This window comes from Haliotis cracherodii, unplaced genomic scaffold (assembly GCF_022045235.1).
Source record: "Haliotis cracherodii isolate W230 unplaced genomic scaffold, xgHalCrac1.p SCAF_23, whole genome shotgun sequence".
In the NCBI taxonomy this organism is placed as follows: Eukaryota; Metazoa; Mollusca; class Gastropoda; order Lepetellida; family Haliotidae; genus Haliotis; species Haliotis cracherodii.
In genome coordinates, this window is record NW_027266279.1 from 11650235 (window position 1) to 11668429 (window position 18195).

General features: G+C 38.2%; 1 protein-coding gene across 1 annotated transcript in view; it reads left to right on the top strand.

Annotated features, from left to right (window-relative positions):
• LOC139471564 (Golgi integral membrane protein 4-like) overlaps positions 1-11537 on the top strand; it is an 80247-nt gene extending 68710 nt beyond the window's left edge. The window contains exons 35-37 of the mRNA XM_071253942.1: positions 335-365; positions 4121-4253; positions 9817-11537. Coding sequence (XP_071110043.1) covers positions 335-365; positions 4121-4230 — 141 coding nt within the window. The 3' untranslated portion in view covers positions 4231-4253; positions 9817-11537. The remainder of the gene's footprint in view (positions 1-334; positions 366-4120; positions 4254-9816) is intronic.
• The last annotated feature ends 6658 nt before the right edge of the window (positions 11538-18195 follow it).

Below are 18195 nucleotides of genomic sequence, written 5' to 3' on the forward strand. Positions count from 1 at the left end.
GCAGCTCGACTACACCTTGCTAGGGGGTCCCTGCTTTACTCACATCAATCTGTCATGCCATGATATCACTGAAATTGTGTTCAAGCTTTCTAAGGCAGCTCGACTACACCTTGCTAGGGGGGTCCCTGCTTTACTCACATCAATCTGTCATGCCATGATATCACTGAAATTGTGTTCAAGCAGTCTAAGGCAGCTCGACTACACTTGGGCTTAAGAGAAGTGTCCAATTAAATGGTTTGATTAAGCATGGTGGCCCAGTGGTCCAGTTCATTGCCAAGATCCGCTCATCATGGGTTTGAATCCAAGAAATGATGAGCTATCCTTGTTGTTTCAGGACGGCGATGGTGTGCAGGTGGAAGGAGAAGGTGGGTGAAAATGTTGCTGTAGTTGTAGTCGCTGCTTCTGCCAATCATGGTAGCTTATGTCATAGCGTGTAAACGTGTACAGTATCCTTATTATCCTGCCTTTATTGTCACCATAAGTTATGGTCTTCGTGTCAGGCCAAATAGTGTTTTGTCTTTTTTTGTTTGAGCCAATTTAATGCTATGATATGATTAATATGTTATTCTTTATATTTTTTTCAAAAGAATGAAATATAGATTGCAAGTCGATGGTTTCTAGTTACTGAGATGTCATGCCTCTTTAGTAAGAGTAGAGTTATCTTCCCTTGTGAGAACTGACAGAAAATTACCCATGCCATCTCCCATGGCCTGATAAGCAGCAAATGACCTAAAATGTGCGTTCACTCTCAATGAGCGTGAAGGAAGATACAGGTTAGGTTTTCATTTTCAGTTTGGTTTCTTTTATTCATCACCTGAAACAGCATTCATTTACATTAAATTTGAGGGGTTTGTTAAATGGAATGACACTGTTTCCCAGTACAGCACTGTTAAATGATGAGGAACTAGCCTCAGCAGGACTTGTAGAGGGGGGAAGTTGGAGGGGTTTACAGGTAACAGGAATCAACTATAGATGCAGAAAATGTGAGGAAAATGTATTTGAATTGTGTGAAATATGAACTGTTAATGTTCACATAGAATGAACAGACTGCAGGAATTGCAGCAGTTGTCATGATTGTTGCACTTATTGAAGGTCCATCCTTTCATGTTAAAAATACTCATAATTATCAGCTAAAAGAACTATAGGCTGAAGTTAATCAGTGTGACCCATGTGCCCCTGTCATCTTTGTATTTAATTCATCTGCTGCATGTGACAATAGTCATGATATTGCTGAAATATTGCCAAAAGCGTCATAAAACCATACACACTCACTCAGTAGTGTGAGGGGGGCGATTGGGTAGCCTTGTGGTTAAAGCATTTGCTCATCGCGCCAAAGGCCTGGGTTTGATCTCCCACAAGTGTACAATGTGTGAAGGCCATTTGTGGTGTCTCTCGCCATGATATTGCTGGAATATTGCAAAAAGTGGCATAAAACCATACTCAATCACTCAATAGTGTCACGTATGTTTTGTCCGCCAAAAGCAGCAGGTAATAAAGTTGGTGTTTGTGGTCCGAATGTGTACAGCTTTGCAATAAATAACCAACCAGATTATCATGTGGCTTGTGGATCGGGCCTCAAGTAATGCTGATCCGTGCACTTGTTTCTGCTGTTTCGCTGGGCGTCTCTCCCACTCCTGTGGCAGACCAGAAATCGCCTGGGAATGTTATGTCTTACTTCCTTTCAGTAAATCAGATAAGTCACACCCTCTGGAGCAAAAGGGTATGGGGCCCTCGGCCTAGCCAGGATGCAATAGTCTTAGGTTCAAACCCGGGTTTGCCTTTGTTATGATGCACGATGGGGCGGTGGGGTAGTCTAGTGGTACAATGTGTAAAGCCCATTTCTGGTGTCAGCCGTGGTGTGCCGTTATGTCGCTGGAATATTGCTAAAAGCGGCATAAAAACCATACTCACTCAGTCACTATGATTCATGGAATACAAGTGTCCGACCTGCACTTTAAACATGAATCTCCAGAACTACTGAGTCAGTGTGAACAGGGCCTTAATTCTTACCCATCTCTTGAGGTTACATTGACCCATGGTGTAATGCACCACGACCCACCTAGCTGCCAGGATCTGATAGGCATGGGTTTGAATCCCACATTTACCCTTGGTGTGACAGCACCAAGATGCTGGTGAGCTGCCCTCCCATGTTACAACATGGTCTTGTGGTAGAGCGTCCGCCCGGAGAGCGTAAGGTCCGGGGTTTGATCCCTGACCGCGTCATACCAAAAGACGTGAAAAGATACGGCTTGGCATTAATCCCTTGACAGTGGTTGGAAGTAATAGCAATACAAGGGCCAGGGAGGTGTTTCTTAATAGATCTTTAGCAGAGTGACCGGTCATTTATTATAGGGTTGGGTGGGTCAGAGGTAATCAGGGGAGGGTCAACAAAAAGTATGACAAGCATAAAAAGTAATACACATTTGGGGGGGTCTGTAATACAATATTTTTGCTTTTGCATTGTCTTTTCAGGTAGATTATCAGGATAAAGGGAGGGTCATCTAAAAATAAGACAAGCGTCAGGGGAGGATCTATGTTTTCAGTACATTAGTCCATCAGAAACCTCTGAAATACACACAAACCCTCACATCCAACCAATTCCTGTAATAAATGGCCGGTCCAAAAATCTTTCATTTTGATCATCAGGGTGATTACAAGGTCTCCTCAACTTCCATGCTTCACAAGTGTACTGGATTATGTTGCAAGAGATAATGTGTATAACTGTATGTGATATAGATAAGGTATTCCCGGTGGTCCTTTGGAACTATCTAGACCTGTGCTTCTCTCCTTTGTAAAAATGCTTCAGAACGTTTTTGCTTGAGCTTCTCCAGTGTTTGGACCAAGTTTAATAAAACTTGCAAGCATTGGGTGAAGACATACTGTTGCTGTCATGTTAAGAATATGCATTCACGTACTTCCCTTTTTAAGATGACTTGCAAGAGAATAAGACCCGAAGTCCCTGTAGTCATAATCGGTTTCAATGAGAAATATGTCTATTTATGTTTGAGTCTTACTTTATCAGTTGGATCTGTGGTCTGACAATGCTGTGGGAACACTGACAGGGGTGTGCTAATGTCTTCAGTACTGAACTCTGTTGGCTGGGTGCTACTGGTACAAGGGCTTTGTGTGTGAATCATGTGTGTATGGCTACATTGTCTCAGGGCAGGTCGATGGTGTGTTAGGGTTACAATTTGTGAGAGTGTGTCTGTTTTGTCAGGCCAGGTAGAGCCACGATGCATCAGTGTGTATTGGGTTGGGGACACAATGTGTTAAGTGTATATGGCTGTATTGTCAGGCCAATTAGGCTACAATGTGTCTTGTGCCTGGGCTGTATAATGTTGGAGAGCAGGGCTAAAATAGCACATTGTGTATGGCTGTGCTTTGTCAAGCTACAATGTTTAAGCGTGTTTGCTGTATTGTGTTGGCACAATGTATCAATATAAATGGCTATATTGTGTCAGCGTTATAATGTGTCGGGCTGTATAACTATATTGCTTCAGGGCAGGTAGTGCTGCATTGTATCAGTATGTATGGCAATAATGTTTCAGTGCTATCATATGTCAGTATTTCTGGCTTTGATGTGTCAGTAACACAATGTGTAAGAAGGATTGACTGTATTGTGTCATGGCTGCTGTGTGTATGTATGACTGCAATCTCATTAAAATCAGATCTTCGTTCTCGCTGCGTGCTGAACAAAGATCTGAGGACATCCCTTTACGGGTCACGTCAGAACAACCTTTCGCGAACTTTCGAACTGTCACTTTCATGATCTAGTAAGCAACGCTTTGATTGGTCGGATGAAAGGTCATTCTGAGGTGACCCGTAATGGGATGTCCTCAGATCTTTGTTTATCGGCAGAGACAACTAAGACCTGATTTTAATGGTATTGGTATGACTATATTATGTATTATTTTTTGTTTTAAACCGCACTCAGCAATATTCTAGCTACATGACGGCGGTCGGTATATAATTGAGGATGCACCAGACAATCTAAAGACTCCATGTGTATGATGTGAGATGAAGGTATGGGTTGAAAGTAAGACATCACAGAAGGTATGGATGTTCCTTATTCAGCTGCTGTGTGTTCTGGTACTAACCAGGTGTGGGGGTGTTATTTCAGAGGAGGAGGAGGAGGAAGATGAGGAACAATATAATGATGACAATGTAGATAAGTATGAGTTGGATGACACGGCAGACAAGGACACACAGCAGGAGCAACTGGACGTCTGATGTCAGTCGTCTCCCTGCAACAGGTGCTCCCACGCTCACAAGGGACACTCTCTCTAGTCTTGCTCTCTCTCTTGTGCATACTCACACTGTCTCAAAAGATTTTTTTATATTTGTGTTACCTTGTGTCTGATTTATTTTGTGTTGTAAATGATGAGCTTAAGTCTTAAATGTTCTTGAGTTAGGTCTTGTCTGATGTATGTTTTGGAATATTCAGTTAGTTTGATTTCAACTGTGTAGTATCCTTTTGAAAATACAGTATTTATATATCATATGCAGTTCCCATCCATCTAAAAAAGATTAAAAAAAAAACTTTAGCTATTTATGATTATATTTACCAGTTGACATTTTCTTAGTTGATCGTAAGAATCTTAAAAAATAGTACGTAATTAATACAAAAAAGTAAGTAACTTTTAACCCCGGGAATGTCACTTTTCAGAATTTAGGAACAAAGATATCTGCCACCACAGCCCCACTGTACCTCATCCTCTTGGTACAGCTTCACATTTCAGTGATACTGAATGATACTTATATCATTTACATGAACATTCTACATTGATCAGGTCCAGTCATCGTTAGATTTAGGATCTGGATCTGGATCAGAATTAAGTATGTTAATATGTTAATAATATATCATCAGAGGTAACATGGAATTCATAAAGAGAGTGGGTGACCCAGGTCAAAGCCATTTGAATGCACTGTGCAGAGTTACATCCCTTCATGTGCCAGTATCCTATTCATCCTGGTTAAGATCCTTGGTCTGTCGGCACTGTACTCAAGCTTGTGTGTTTCAAGTGACCTGTGCCACGTTGAGCTTTCCTCCCACATGAAGATAACTGAACTGAAAAAAAGACTCAACTGAAATACTGTTTAAAGATGTTTCAACCTAACTCAAATTAGTTGTAACTAATCTTTTAGTCAGACTCATTTGTGTATTGTCATCTAAACATCAGACAAGTCTTAATGAAAACTACTTTTCATTGAAATAGATAAATCAAACACCTTGCAGTGCACATCTTTTTTCCCCAAATCCCCACATCTTTTGCTGAGTGCACAAGAAGCAGTGAGCAGGACAAGAAAGAGAGTGACTTCCTGTTCTCTGACGCATGTTGTAAACGTATTGTGCTCGCGCCATGTCTTACTGTTGTCTTGCAAATAACATCTCTACTAACACTGACTAGTTTGTGCTGCTGGGATCTCCCCACTGTGTAACGGCCATTACTCAAGGGACTGTCTCAACAGTTCAGTCAACTGCAAGATTATACAGAATTAAATGCATTTTTACCACCAACCTCATAAATGTGGTGAATAGCGAGATAGTCATTCACTGTTTAAGAACAATACAGTTCACCATTTTGACAGAAATATAACTACATTTCATCACAAAGAGCTCCTTTACTTTTATCCACAATTTGGCCTCATAGTCATTCATAAATATTTCATATTTAATTTTAATATTTAACTGGTTTTGCTGCAGACCCAAAGAGTTGTAGTATGGCATTATTTATTGTCCAAACATATACTGTCACCGTGATATATATTCAAGGAACTTAGAAATGGTTATGTTAATCAAGAAACTTCATTCAATAGGGAAGTGCTAGGACAACATTAAAGTATTATCTAAAGACCTAAACAAATCAGATTCACAGTAAAAGAGACTCATTCATTAATGAATATATGTCTGGCTGTTGACTGTGGACTTTTGGGACGATCCCCATGTATAACTTGGTTAAGCTTTTGGACCATAGTGTTGTGAGTTATTTGTGCTGTCCATGATTATTTTTTGAGTTCATATGTTTTTATTGTAGATGCTGCTAGGCATGTATGTTGTGTTTCGTTGCAATTCATACAAACCATAATTCATTGGTTTAAATAGCCTGATGAATCTGATAAGATTTTAATGTGTTGATGTACTTTTGAAGCCTTTAACCAATATCAAATCCCCACTTCAGCTGTTTTCATTGTCAAAATGGGCTCGTGAAGATCCGGTGTAGAATAGGTCTTCAGCAACCCATGCTTGCAGTAAAATGCGACAATGCTTGTCATTAAAGGCGACTAACGGGATCGGGTGGTCAGGCTCGCTGACTTGTTTGATGCATGTCATCGGGTCCGCATTATGTGGATCGATGCTCATGATGTCAATCACTGGATTGTCTGGTCCAGACTCGATTATTTACAGGCCGCCATCGTATAGCTGGAATATTGCTGAGTGCGGCGTTAAACAACAAACAAACAAACAAACAAACAAACATTGGCAAAATGAGCATTGGTGGACCTGCAGTTAGCAGAACAGTTGTTTTCCCTAGCTCACAGGATCCACGAGGTGTTGGTTCAAATCCAAGATTTGCTTCATTTTTCAGCTTTGAGGTAAACACCTGTGTCACTTTGAGCAGAGGTCCCACATTAAGCAAACCTGCAGTGATACAACTGAAATACCCTCAAGGGGGATGTTCTATGCACCACCTGGGGCCCGTTCCACAAAGCGATCTTAGCGCTAAGATGATCGTAACTCCCGTACTTTAACACAGGCTTACGACAGTCATAGCAGTAAGATCGCTTTGTGGAACAGGGCCCTGGTCTTGTCATAGGGGGCACAGGTTGCCCAGTCGTCAAAGGCTCCACGATTCTCTGTGCAGAGTAATGTCCCTTGTGCACACCAAAAACTTATGATTGTGGGTTTGAATCTTGGTTCGCCCAGATTGTTTCTAGCTTTGTCAGCACCATATCTGTGCTCGTGGGTTTCACCAAAGTGGTAAACATCTAGGACCTGCACCACTTCGGACTTTCATCCCACATTAAGCTGGTACGCTGTGATATTACTGGAATAATGTTAAAAGCATCGTAAAACCAAACTCACTCACTCACATACCCTGTCACCATACCCAGTCAGGGGGCACAGTTGGCCAAGTCTCTAAGGCACTGCATTCCTCGCTCATCTGTTTCTAGGTTTGTCAGGACCATACACAAGCTCATGGGTTTCACCAAGGCTAAGACCTTCATCACTTGTATTTTTCTGACAAGCCATGATATTACTAAAAGCAGGGTTTTGCAAAACTCATTCATTCCCTGTCATCATATCATACCCGAGAAGTATGTTTAGTCTTGGGTACATTACATGCCCCTGTGATGTAGCCATTATATACTTCAACTTTGACCTAATGGATAAAGCATTTTCTCATCATGCCTAAGGGGCGGTCGTTTAGCCTAGTGGTTAAAGCGTTTCCCCCGCCGTGATATTGCTGGAATTAGCGGTGTAAAACCATACTCACTCACTCACTCACTCACTCATCATGCCTAAAATCTAGAGTCAGTTCCCCAGATGGTTACAGAACAGTGTGGTGCCCTCTGTCACGATTTTGCTAGAATGTAGTTGAAAACATCACAGAACCCAACATACTGATACATGAAAGTTACCCCAAGCACCAGTTCCACTGACGAACAATAGATACCAAGAGGAGACATGACATGCTTTTAGTCAATATGTTTTCTACCAATAAATTCATCTCTACAAGATCCAAGGAAGCCATGAAATATGGTTACTTTCTATGTGAAATGGAAAACACCAGTCCTGTGAAGTCATACCAGAATAAAGCATGGGTTGCCTGGTGGTCTGAGGGTGTGCATAGAGCAGAGATTGTCTGGTCCAGACTCGATTATTTACAGACCGCCGTCATATAGCTGGAATATTGCTGAGTGCGGCGTTAAACAACAAACCAACCAACCAACCAACTCTCCAGCATATGTTTGTCATTTTTCATGACAGTGTGTTTTTGAGTATTCAACATTTTCAAAATTAACTTTTTTAGAGGGTTGGGTATTTCTCAAAACATATGGAAATGAATTTTTTTAGCCTACATTGAACTTTTGAAATGGTCCCAAGCCCTGTGTAGAATCCAGTTTGGAATAAGCATAAGTCCCAAGCAACACTATTGTCATAAGAGGCTGACAGTCTGACTCGGCGACAGAGGGGGGTGTAATTTATCATATCATCCCTGTTGGATGTCGCTAATAATATAAGACACAGGTCTCTCTCGCTCAACTTACCCATGGGATTCTGTGGATGTAAATACCCATCTTTCTCGCAGAATTTAGCAAGGAATCATTGAACTTAATTATACACAAAGGAACAGAAAGTGGTATTTTAATTACATATATTTAACTTTGGGATATATATACCATCAATATATTTATTGCATGTGCAGCTCTGGAGACAATATACTCTGTCAATATATCTTCATTTATCACCTGCATTTTTTTCTTCGTCGACTGGATCAATGTTCTTTCCTTTTTAACTGAGGACAATATTAAAATGAAAGCTTTTAGGATGGATTTTTGATATTCTGAGCAAAAAGCTTTTGTCAACAAATAACAAAATCCATAGCTTTTCTGCTCTGTCTAAGATTCCCTGAGTTTGTTATCAAACAAATAATAATTATTTTATTTTTTAAACAATCACATAATGCGGAAAACCCTTGATCCATTCTACCGCAAAATAAAATGCAGCAATGCCTACCTTGTAATCATTGTCACTTGCTGCAGTTTAGTTCAGTGTCACTGTTTGTTAGTTGTTAGGAACATGTTAAGTTTTTAGAATTAGATTTTTTGATTGGTTTGTGATTTAGTTGTGATTTAGTTGTGATAGATGTGAATATATGATGTTGCTGTGTGTTTGTGAATCGTACATACTCACAACTGATCATGCACCCGACCACTGTACCCTACTGACTGGTATTTCCTCTTGTGCCAAGTACACTGTCTACACCAGCTTTCACATTTAACACATTGGTTTTAATTTGATTTGTGTCAAAGTAGTGTCAGTATGTATTTTTTTATTGTTCTTTTTTTCTAATATGATTGCTGGTGAAAGCTTTATAAATAGTGTATATATGTGTATTTTTTTATGTGTAAAAAATATTTTTTTTTTGGTGTAGATAGCATTTTGAGTATTGTAAGTATATGTTGTTTTTGGATTTCTGTTGAAAGTTTTATAAATTGTGTAAATATGTATATCCTTTATAGTATTTTTCACTGAGAATTTATCATTTTATTTATTTCGGGGATTTCATGATATCTTGCTTGTTGTAACAACCAACTAAAACAGGGATCTATGGTCAGATTCTGTGACTGATAACAAGACATCGTACCATGTTGGTGTGGCGCTCAATGCTTTTCTTTAATGACAAGGGGGGCGGTCGGGTAGCCTAGTGGTTAAAGCTATGGCTCGTCAGGCCGAAGACCCGGGTTCAATTCCCGACATGGGTACAATGTGTGAAGCCCATTACTTGTGTCCCCCACCGTGATATTGCTGGAATATTGCTAAAAGCTCACTTTCATGAAAGTTATCCTGGTCCAGACTCGATTGTTGGCAGTGATATGGCTGGAATATTGCTGACTGCAGTGTGAACACATGGAGTAGCATTTGCTCTTCCTCTGGTAAAGCAAAGAGATAAAAAAAATATCTTTACATTAACAACTGTCTCAAATACACCAGTCACAGTTCTGGCAGATTTTAGCATGCTACTTTGTCCTAATTTTGTCATGATCTTCTAAGCAAAATTATAATTTCACAATTTCAAATTTGATTTTCAGGAAGAAGAAAAGAGGCTCCAATGCCCCACAGTGATATGTAAATCCATTGGCAGCCTTGTGGAATCTGTTGACAGACATATTGGATTTGGAGGCGGACATTTTGGTCTTGGAGGCGGACATTTTGGTCTTGGAGGCAGCCATTTTAGATTTGCTGGTAGATATCGTGGATGTTTGTTGGCCATTTCATAGCTGGGGAGATGTGGTGGCATGTTGACAGAGGTTGATTCCATTTTCTCAGGTTGTTTTGCAGAGAGTTGTTACATTACTGACTTGTACGCTGCCATGTTTAGAAGATCTGTCAACACCTATGAGTGAGTCTGCATTGTTGATGTACAAATGCCCATGTTAATATGCACTGTATTATCTCAGTGGGAAAATGGTTTATCATGTGGGAAGCTTTGACCAAAAGCATATTGGGAATTAATAGACCCATGTGAGTATCTAATTGTGATTTACTGTTCGGGAAATAGTTTTTGTGGGATTGGTGTTTCAGGTGATAATAGATGATTAAGATAAAATGGTGGGTTTTGATGCTGGAGTATTTAGTCAACCTTTTGTAAGATATGTTTTGATGTACACAATGTGGTGAAAGTAACATTCTCTGAGGCTTTTATCAATTTAGTTACCATGGTTACAACTAATTTTCCCAAACCGTCCAATCATTAGTTCAGAAAATAAGTACAGATGTAATGCTGCTTTTCTGTTTTCTTAACATGATTTAAATGTGTTGGTAGGGGTGAAATGAATCAATTGGTTAACAGACTTCTTGTTAAAATAAAATTCTTTGCTTTTCAAGATAATTAATCATTGTTAATGAATCTCAGAACTTGGAATGAGTTATGAGGTATGTGACAATTGTGTAAATATACTTACATCCAGGAAATAATACTTATCTAATTTGTCACAGATGTTTGACATTCCTTTGACATAAATTGTACGTTGGTAAAAGCTGAAGTGTCAAAAATATTTGCATTTCCAGAACGATTCATTTGTATTAGTTATATTCCAAGTTTGGAAACATCATTAATGTGAAACATGTGAGGAGGTATCCAATTGTAAGAGGATTAATAAGCGAGTCTTTCATCTCATACATGTTGCCAATTGTTATATATCTTTTTGAGACAAATGACATCAATGTGATGCATGCAAATCTGTACACTACTTAATTCATCAACGTGCATGGTTCTTGTCAGTGTATTGCTTTGGTATATGCTGATCGTTATCAGTTAATGTAACCAACTATTTCACTTTTTGCACCTGGAATCGTGGAAGACAAAATGGGTACCAGCCAATTATTACTGGGCGGATGGGTTTTCAGTACAAAAAAGTATTGATATCTCCAATATATTGTCTTTTTTTCTGAACCTTCCTGAAATTCTAGTTTCTTTTGCGTGATCCTCTCCAAAAGTTAATGGTCTGTCTGTGGGCATGTCTTACTTCAGAGTTTGTGAGTGAACATAGAAAGAACAATAAAGAAGCTCGGTAAAGAAATAACTGTCCATTTTATTGTGTAAACAATTCAATTTTATTTTTATGACCTTCATCATACAGAGAGACCTTACAGAATAAATTAAAAATTTGATCCAGCTCAAGTCTTGAATGATTTGGCAAGTCTAGATTTCTTCAGCTTTGAAATTATACTTTTTTTCTGGGATTTTATTTTGTAATTTGTTGATATATAGGTTTAAATAACTTTATTTCTAGAACTAAGGTTTTTTGTCCATTTGTTTTGTTTTTATCAGTAATCTTGGGGAAACAGAAACATTTGTCTATGTAATTAAGGTACTGTCAGATGGATACACATTTTATGATTAGAAGACAAAGTGACGTTGGAACAACTTGAATCCTACTTGCCAGAGCCTTTTCCTCCTTTAACACAGGCGGGGATAAATGTGGTCACAAAGTCCAGAAGGCCATGAGTAGGGAAAATTAAGATGGACTGCTTTTTGGAAATGAGCTGTGGACAAATTAAATAGGACTACTGGTGTCAGTTTGTAAATGCGCTGTCGTGTCACTGGATTGTCTGGTGTGTTCATGGCAGCAATACTGCTGTGTGGCATCAGACCACAAACGCTTACATTGTTATTCAAATTCTTACTTTTTTATGCAAATTATGTGAGAGCAGGTTCTACCGGTAGGACCAGACATGCTTACCCTTTTCGCGAACCTTTTTCACCTGGTGTCGTCACTGAATTTCAGCGAAACAATCATATAAATTTGACCTCTATTTTGTCTGATATGCCCAATGGCATCTGTTTTGGTGGATATTCTCTGTTTTTTAGTGCCCCTCCTCTGCCAGGTGCAAAAATGTGAAATGGTACCATTACAAGTCACCAGTTAATAATTCTGACTTTTATCTATGTGTTCAAATAAAACCATATGTCAACTGCACATGTGAGGACTAATGCTTGTCATTAATCAGAATCACTTTGCACCACATGGCGTACATAAACACAGGATGACTGAGATATTTGCTGTAATTCATTTGTTTTGGAGTATTTGACAAGCACCTTGAAGCACTTTTGTACAGATTTTACATGAGCACCTGAGGTCCTTTTGGAAAATTGACTTTTCCATCGTACATCAGCATGATTTGGATGATCGTCATGATTTTCTGTTAACCTCAGTCATATATTCATTTCTTCTGCAGACAGACTTAGGAAGTGGAAATATTGTTATTTGATATGTAGTTATTAAATTCCTCTCCTCTCTCAATCTAAAAATTCTTTCCATGTTTTCTGCGACCAGTGCCTGAGACCAGCTTTACTCTCATACGAAGCTGACAGCTGAATACTGGAATACTGTTCAAAGAACCTAATCTCTGTTTTGCCTCATGCCTGTCTGTTCTCAAGATGATGATGTATTAATCAAAACAACTTGAAGAAATCATTATTAATAGATTTATTACTCAAGCTAAGAATCAAAATAATATTTGTTTTATCTTATTTTTAAAAGTACATGTATATATAGGTTTTCATGTCAGTCTGCAGTTATGTAGTAAATTAGACATTTATTTTTCCTGTTTCAAATATAAAAACGTGTTCTTTCATGAGCGTCTTAAGCACTGGATGCTGCTGATAATGTAGCTTGAGATGTTGTTCATCACGTACTACTTTCTTTGGGCTCTTGTTATTGAACTTGTATACCAAAAGCAATGATAAAAAATGTTTACAATCGGTACTGGCATGTACAGTCCAACCAAGAACCCCTGATAAAAGTGAGATGTTATAATAGCCCTATTAAAAAGAAGATAAGTCTAGACAAACTGACTCAAGCTTGTGTGCTACCTGAAAAGTGATATCATTGATGACACCCCTTAAAAGTAAAGGGCCTGAAAAACTCAGGTTAGCTTGGGTTAGTACCTATAGTTTCTATAGATTTGTGTTGGTTGTCATTTGTTCTGTCCTTGCTTAATCTGTTCCCCACTCTTTTCCCACAGTTGTAAAAGTTACAAAATTAAATATTTTATCATTGTTGGCTGTTGGCACTAATTGGTGAGGCTAAACAAAATTGGTTCTGCAAAGATGTTTTTTAAATTGATGGGCATGCTGTGTTTTCATGTTCCGTTACTACAAAGGGGGGCAGCCTGTGAACTAAAGTACTCACGGAAATGAAAAAAACCCTGTTTTTTCGACCTCAGATCTTAAATAAATGCAGTTAATATACAAAATATGTAAATATTCAAACAACTCAATTAGTACTAATTGGGCCTTGGCACAAATACAGCATATCAAAGGTTTTTATGCCTTTTTACAAGTAAAAGTGTGTAAAAATGTGAATAAAACCGACTATTGTGAAACAGGGCACAACCAGGTGTAAGTAGATCAAGGTGAATGTCCATGACCTACGACAGGTGAGAACAGGTGCATAATGCCTATAGTCTGTTTCTGCCATGTCAATTTGGACTTAGTTTTATTTTTGAATGTTGAAAGTGATGACAAATTACCTCCTGTAAAGTACATTTTGTATTGTTCACTGAGATCAAACTAGCAAATCCAGACTAGTACTTTTCGAGTTGTTTAGTTATTTCGTATTTACAGCGACGTAACACTTTGTGTCGATTTTTAAATTGAGAAAAACAGGGTTTTTTCATTTCCGTGAGTACTTCAATACCTTGTTTTAGCCTTGATACACCTTGTATTATTTGTACAGCAATTGTTTCCGAATGAGGTGCTGCTTGATAAGTGGTTGGTTGCTTTGTAATTATTTTTGTTTCATTTTTACATTTCTGTATTTTCATATGCATTGTAAATAAGCACATAATATATTAGTTGTATATCTTGATATCAAGGGTGTCGTTTTGTTACGGATGCTGAGACCAGTTGTGTTGTAATGTTGTTAAAATGCAATGATGTTTGATTCTCTTTATTCATGTATTGCCATGTGTTGATTCAGACTTACTTAATGATTTGAGGAAATTGTGCAAATGTGCTGCAGAGGGGCTTGTTTGCCTTAAAAAATATTCTGCTTCTTGGTTTGTACTGACAGTTTCTGTGTTGCCATGACTACTCAGATATTTGTTTGTTTTCAAACATTTAAGGAAGATTGGCATGATCCCTACACTAAGAACATGACAAACAGAAAGCTAATCATTTTGCGACAGCCGAGTCCTGTTCAGGGAAACAACTGCGACAACTGCGACAACTGCGAGTGTCGGCAGTATTCAAGCTATTTCATGACTTCCCGAAAATAGTTGGGTTTGGTCAAAACAAACCAGTGGCAGATCTCATACATGCCGTTGGGCATAATGACACATCGGTCAGAGGTCATTGTGACCATCGCCTAATCCCCAGTTTATTCATAAATACTCCTTTAACCGACATTGGGTCATTTCAACAGATCCTAGTTCCACAAAGTTATGTTGGCACAAAGACAAGAGAATCATGCATACTTAACCAATAACAGGTGTTGTGTTAAGACTGTTCTTGTCTTGGAGCCCCGGGCCTTATTCCACAAAGTGATATGAGTGCTACTTTGATCGTAATCCTAGGATAAAGTGTGGGAGTTACGACCAACTTAGCACTACGATCGCTTTGTGGAACAGGTTCCAGGGCCTTATTCCACAAAGTGATATGAGTGCTAGGTTGATCGTAATCCTATGATAAAGTGTGGGAGTTACGACCAACTTAACGCTACAATCGCTTTGTGGAGTGCTACGACAACCTTAAGCCTGTTAAAGTATGGGAGTTAAGATCATATGAGCGCTAAGATCACTTTGTGGGACCAGCGCTGTTGACATTAAAATTTTGTGTTAAAGTGACCTGTATCCAACTAACTGACACTGCGACTTGGCAGGAGTCAAGCACTCGTTAAGACTTCTAATTGTGAATGTGCTGCAGACATCAAGTGCATTCTTAATTATTGTATGTTATTCTTTTGAGGAGGAATCTATTATGAAGTCGTTTGAGTTTTAGAATTAACCAGTAGGTGCCTTATCTTAGTACAAGCCAGTGTGACTCGGTCATCTAGACTACTGTGATAATCTTCCCAGTAATAATTCGTAACTAATACTTTGTCATCAGTTTCATTATTTCCTATTTTGGTGATTATTGTTTTTTCACAGTTCCTGATTTGTTTCTTGAGTTTATTTCATCTCTTTGGATTTGAAGTGTCATGTCAGTTGATAATTTCGTAAACTTTTCTTTTACTTAAGCATGTTAAGATTTTATAGAAGGCATTTTGAACCTTATTGTTGTTGAAACATTGCTGTAATTAGATGTATATATTGTAGATAAATTCCCTGTGTTCTGTCAGTATGGTGATACAGTGTGCATGTATTCTTACTGAAGCCAGACGAATCTGCTCTCCTGTTTCAGAGGCAAGCCTTCCCCATCTGGCCCAAAATTGAAATAAATAGTGACATTTTGTTTGATTGAATTTTGATTACATATTTCTGTTTTTGGTTCTTAACATATTCTCACAATTTGTGTCAATTGTATTTGCCTCTTGTCATTTTGGAAAGGAAACATGGGAAGAAGAAAGTAAACTTTGATCTGACATAGTGTAACAGCATCCCTTGAAAAAAACATCTTCTGGATTGAACACCTTATACTTGGGACTATCTTTCTGAATAGTGAAAATCATCATGTGAAGTTATAAAATAACTTACGTGTGTGGTTTATTCAAACATGTCAAACTACAAATTGGATTAACTTTTTGCCAAGATTTATTGTTGAAGTTTGGGCTTGGAAAATCCTTGATAAATCTATGATGCAAGCCTGTATGTGGTTACCATGGAGATGTTAGTTTCTTCTTTCCACAGCTTTGTGACCCACTGATTTAGCACTTAACGTGTTGAGCAGAGTTCAGTCGCTTGGACAGATCAGAATCTGCTGGTTGTGGGGTTCAATCAGATTTGCCCTAATTCTTCAGTTGTTACACTGAGCAGAGTGGCAACAAGACACATGACACTTCACCTTTCCTCTATCTTGTAGCTGACATGCAATCATATAACTGGAATATGTCCAAGCGGCACTAAACACAACTCATTTCGTGCCAAAGAGACTTTGACTGCATTAAGACTTTAATACAATCTGCTTGTTGTTTGCAACCATCAGTATGTGTTCTGTATTATGATTGGCTGCTTTGGTCACCAGAACAAATGGCTGTATGACCTTTTAATAGCTCAGCTCATTACATAATTTTCATTTACCATTTCAAATGTAACATTCCAAGTATGTTCCAATGCTTTTATTAATGTAAAACTGAACTTTCTGGTACCGTATTCACTGTAATATGTGCCTGGGGCTCTTCAAAAATTGTGATTGGTGCGTTTGTTCAAACCAGAAAATAACATTAAATTTATTTGCAGAGATTGAGCGATAGTGAACAAGCAGTTCAAACGTCAATGGAATTTCGAGAATATTCACTAAGCAGTTTAAAAATATACTCCATCTTTACAACTGTCTCAAATCTATAATATTGATGCTTAAATGATTGGTCCGAGTAGGGGTGAAGATAATTTGGTCTTGAAGTTGGTCAGGGGGCTTAATAAGGCAAATACGGTAGGTGTGAATTTAACAGACAGAAATCCATTACTTTGGAATGAAAGAAATGTATGTAACATAACATCATAATGTAATATATACTTCATATACTTCATGTTATTGAGAAAGGAGACCATACCTTTGGTGTAGGACGCAAAATATGGCATCAAGTTTCTTTGCATCCATGGTGAACTATGTTTGGCTCATTCAGTTGTGTCCCTTGGGCACGCCAGAAACCTATGATTGTGGGTTCAAATCCCGGTTCGCCCCGATTATGTTTCTAGGTTTGTCAGCACCATACCTGTGCTCATGGGTTTCATCGAAGTGGTAAACGTCTGAGACCTGCATCACTTTGGGCTTTCCTCCCACATTAAGCTGACACGCCGCGATATAACTGGAATACTGTTAAAAGCGGCGTTAAACCCAACTCACTCACTCATTCAGTTTTTGACACCATAAACACACAGTTACTTATAAAAGTATTCATTAGTTAAATACTGAAGAACTTGTCCCAGTTCCCCTGATGCAAACTCAACACTCAACAACTGAAGTTTTTTAAATCATACAGTTGTACAGAGCTGCTAACCCACAGATTGAGGAAATTATGTCGGATAATACAATAATAATTGGGATCTAGAATTAATAATTTTAATAAAATATTATGCAAGTAATTTTGATTCAGATATTGTCTTGGTTCTTGGATGCACATTCGTCCCTAAAAAAAGCGCAGTGTTCACCTAATTTAGAATCTGGTATATATATATAAATATATATATTCAATAAATATTGAGCTACTCAGGGCTTCTTTACATATTTTAGTTGCAGTAATTCAATGTAGAAGCTTTGTTTGATAAATATGAATGAAACTGATGGATTTGCAATGTCAATAACTGGCGAAGCTTTTTGACATTTTTTAAAATATATTTCACACGTTTTATGGAATTTGGTAATGATATGGCAATGATTCTGCCATCTTTGGTTGTAGCGCTGAGAATATTTCGTGAAGTTGGACCCCTGGTATCCACACACAAATGCACTATGTATTCCCTTTCTGAAACCCCATACATATGGACTTCATAAGTAAAAAATCATATTTTATTGACACGAAGTATTATGAATAGAAACATGATTATTGTGTATTTACGTCCATGTTTCTGCCGAGTGGACAGATTTACAAATCTTTACTGCTAGTTGTACCTGTATGTTTGTATATGAAGCTTGTGGCATATCTGAACTGTGTATAAAGGTTTATTCATGTCGTAAGGCTGCCTTGCTTGAATCTGTAGTTTAGGACAATGTTATGGTTTTACCATTGTATTCAAATAACTTGTATATGATGACATGTCTTAATTAATATCAGAATACATTTGAGGGTTATTTGAATAGCTACAAC